General features: G+C 38.2%; 1 protein-coding gene across 3 annotated transcripts in view; it reads right to left on the bottom strand.

Annotated features, from left to right (window-relative positions):
- Window positions 1-394: 394 nt before the first annotated feature.
- LOC117121842 overlaps window positions 395-1,939 on the bottom strand; it is a 5,913-nt gene continuing 4,368 nt past the window's right edge. For all 3 annotated transcript variants that reach the window (XM_033267221.1, XM_033267222.1, XM_033267223.1), the window contains exon 3: window positions 395-1,468. In XM_033267221.1, coding sequence (XP_033123112.1) covers window positions 527-1,468 — 942 coding nt within the window. In that variant the 3' untranslated portion in view covers window positions 395-526. The remainder of the gene's footprint in view (window positions 1,469-1,939) is intronic.

Genomic DNA, 1,939 nt, shown 5'->3' with positions numbered 1-1,939 from the left:
TTCCTCGTATCGTACTCACTCGAGTCAATCCGAGATGGCCCGAGTGAAGTTTCATGCAAATGTTTCGTACGGAAAAAAAAATCGCTAGGGGGCCAGCATCATCAACCAAAACGTGAAAGCACTGGTTAGGCCCCATAAAAAAAATTATTAGTTTATCACACTATCAAAGAATAAAAACTAATGAGGGAGGGAAATTTTTTTTTTTTTTTTTTTTTTTTTTTTACTAACCCCGCCCCCATTTACCGATGTTCACAAGTAAATCAATGGTTAGGGACACATATATAAAAAGTCATGAGTGGAATCAAATTTATATTTAAAAAAGATGTTTTTGTTGTACCAGTAAACATATTGCAAGAAATCCTGAGCTTTTCAAGTGAAAAAAGATGGAAAAAGGACCGTTTGAAATAAAAATATATGTTGATTGAAAAAAAAGGGGGAAAAAATCAGATTTTCTTCAAAAGTGATGAGGTAGCGGGTGATAAACTAATAATTTTTTTTATAGGGCCTTACCGCAATTATCACCAAGTTACGCGAATCCGAAACGGTGATTCCAGTTATTTTTCATTAAATAACCGAGGACACTCCATATATTTACTGCTGGCCGTTCCCAGTACATTTGTATTCGAATTGGTGGCTTTTTTATTTTGTTAGAAAACATTGCATAAAGGACCTGTTCATCTGTGCTGGCCAAGCCCTGCCGTAGAAATGCCTCCGAGTAGGATCTGTACAACTGCGTCCATCTTTGCATGACGTCACGTCTAGCAAGAAACACGCATCCGCAGACCCAATATTGATTGGTCAGAAAAATCTGCCGTGGGGATAGGTTTCTATTCCGTGGCAATATCTGACCGTAGGCGACCTTCGATGGATCAAATCCCGGCGGTGTGGCCAAAGTAAATGGACGACTGTCGGTTTGATTTTGGAAAAAGCCGCCATCAAACCATGCAAAGTAAGATGTGTTGAAATAATTTTCGTTCGCGGCCCACTGGACGAGTTCATACTTCGCGTTCATCGCACAGCCGTATTCGGGTACAACTGTATCAGGAGAGAACTGTGGATATCCGTCAGATGATAAAACCTCTCGCACTTTACCAATCATTTGGAAACTTCTCAATCTTTCATTCCTATTAATGAGAAACAGTTTCGTATTCCTCATTCGGGCTTCTCGAATCTTTTTGAAATTTTCATAAATTCGTCGATCGTCAAAGAAAGCTACAAGATTATTCGTCAGCCGCCCATACTCTTCCAGACGTTTTTCGTACATTTTCTTTGTAAATGTTCGTGGTTTCTTATTACCCTTCTGAAACGTTCCAATGTCAAAATAGGCGGTCACAATGGTAATATCTTCACTATAAATCGCCCGCGTTGTGCTCATCCTTAGTTGGTCGATGGAAGGAGATACGAGAGCGTTAATGGCCGGCTGGATATAAATTCTCTCGGCAGCATGTTGTGTTTGAGTGTCATTTTCCTGTAAAAATAATTGATTTTAGAGTTAATTCTGGTACTTTCTATATAATATGTGGTAGGCCTAATGCACAATTTAACTATCTCGTCGTACAAATGCACTACTTAAATCTAATTTTTCCATGCTCTGACTGTAAATCTAGGCCTACATACACAACACATCGACATAAGATAAAAAGACATGAAATAAAAAAATCTAACAATATACGGAACATATTTCAGAGAAATCATTGTGAACCTTTCTTTTTGCACTTAGTCCACATGCCTTTAATTTTCCACCAATCAAAATTCCAATGCCTATATAGTTTTTTCTGCAACAGGACTCTGCGAATGCGATTTAAGAAACTTGAACCTCAACCAGATAGTCGGGGGTTCGAGTGTTGCTTACGCACTGACCCAAAACATACATATATATATATATATATATATATATATATATTCATGTTCAGTTGCCTGACGATCGCAATAGCGTGAA

This window comes from Anneissia japonica, unplaced genomic scaffold (assembly GCF_011630105.1).
Source record: "Anneissia japonica isolate Jap-2015-1 unplaced genomic scaffold, ASM1163010v1 scaffold2392_len1475705_cov187, whole genome shotgun sequence".
Taxonomy (NCBI): domain Eukaryota; kingdom Metazoa; phylum Echinodermata; class Crinoidea; order Comatulida; family Comatulidae; genus Anneissia; species Anneissia japonica.
The sequence above is the reverse complement of the archived record's forward strand: the minus strand, read 5'-3'. Positions and strand labels throughout refer to the sequence as shown.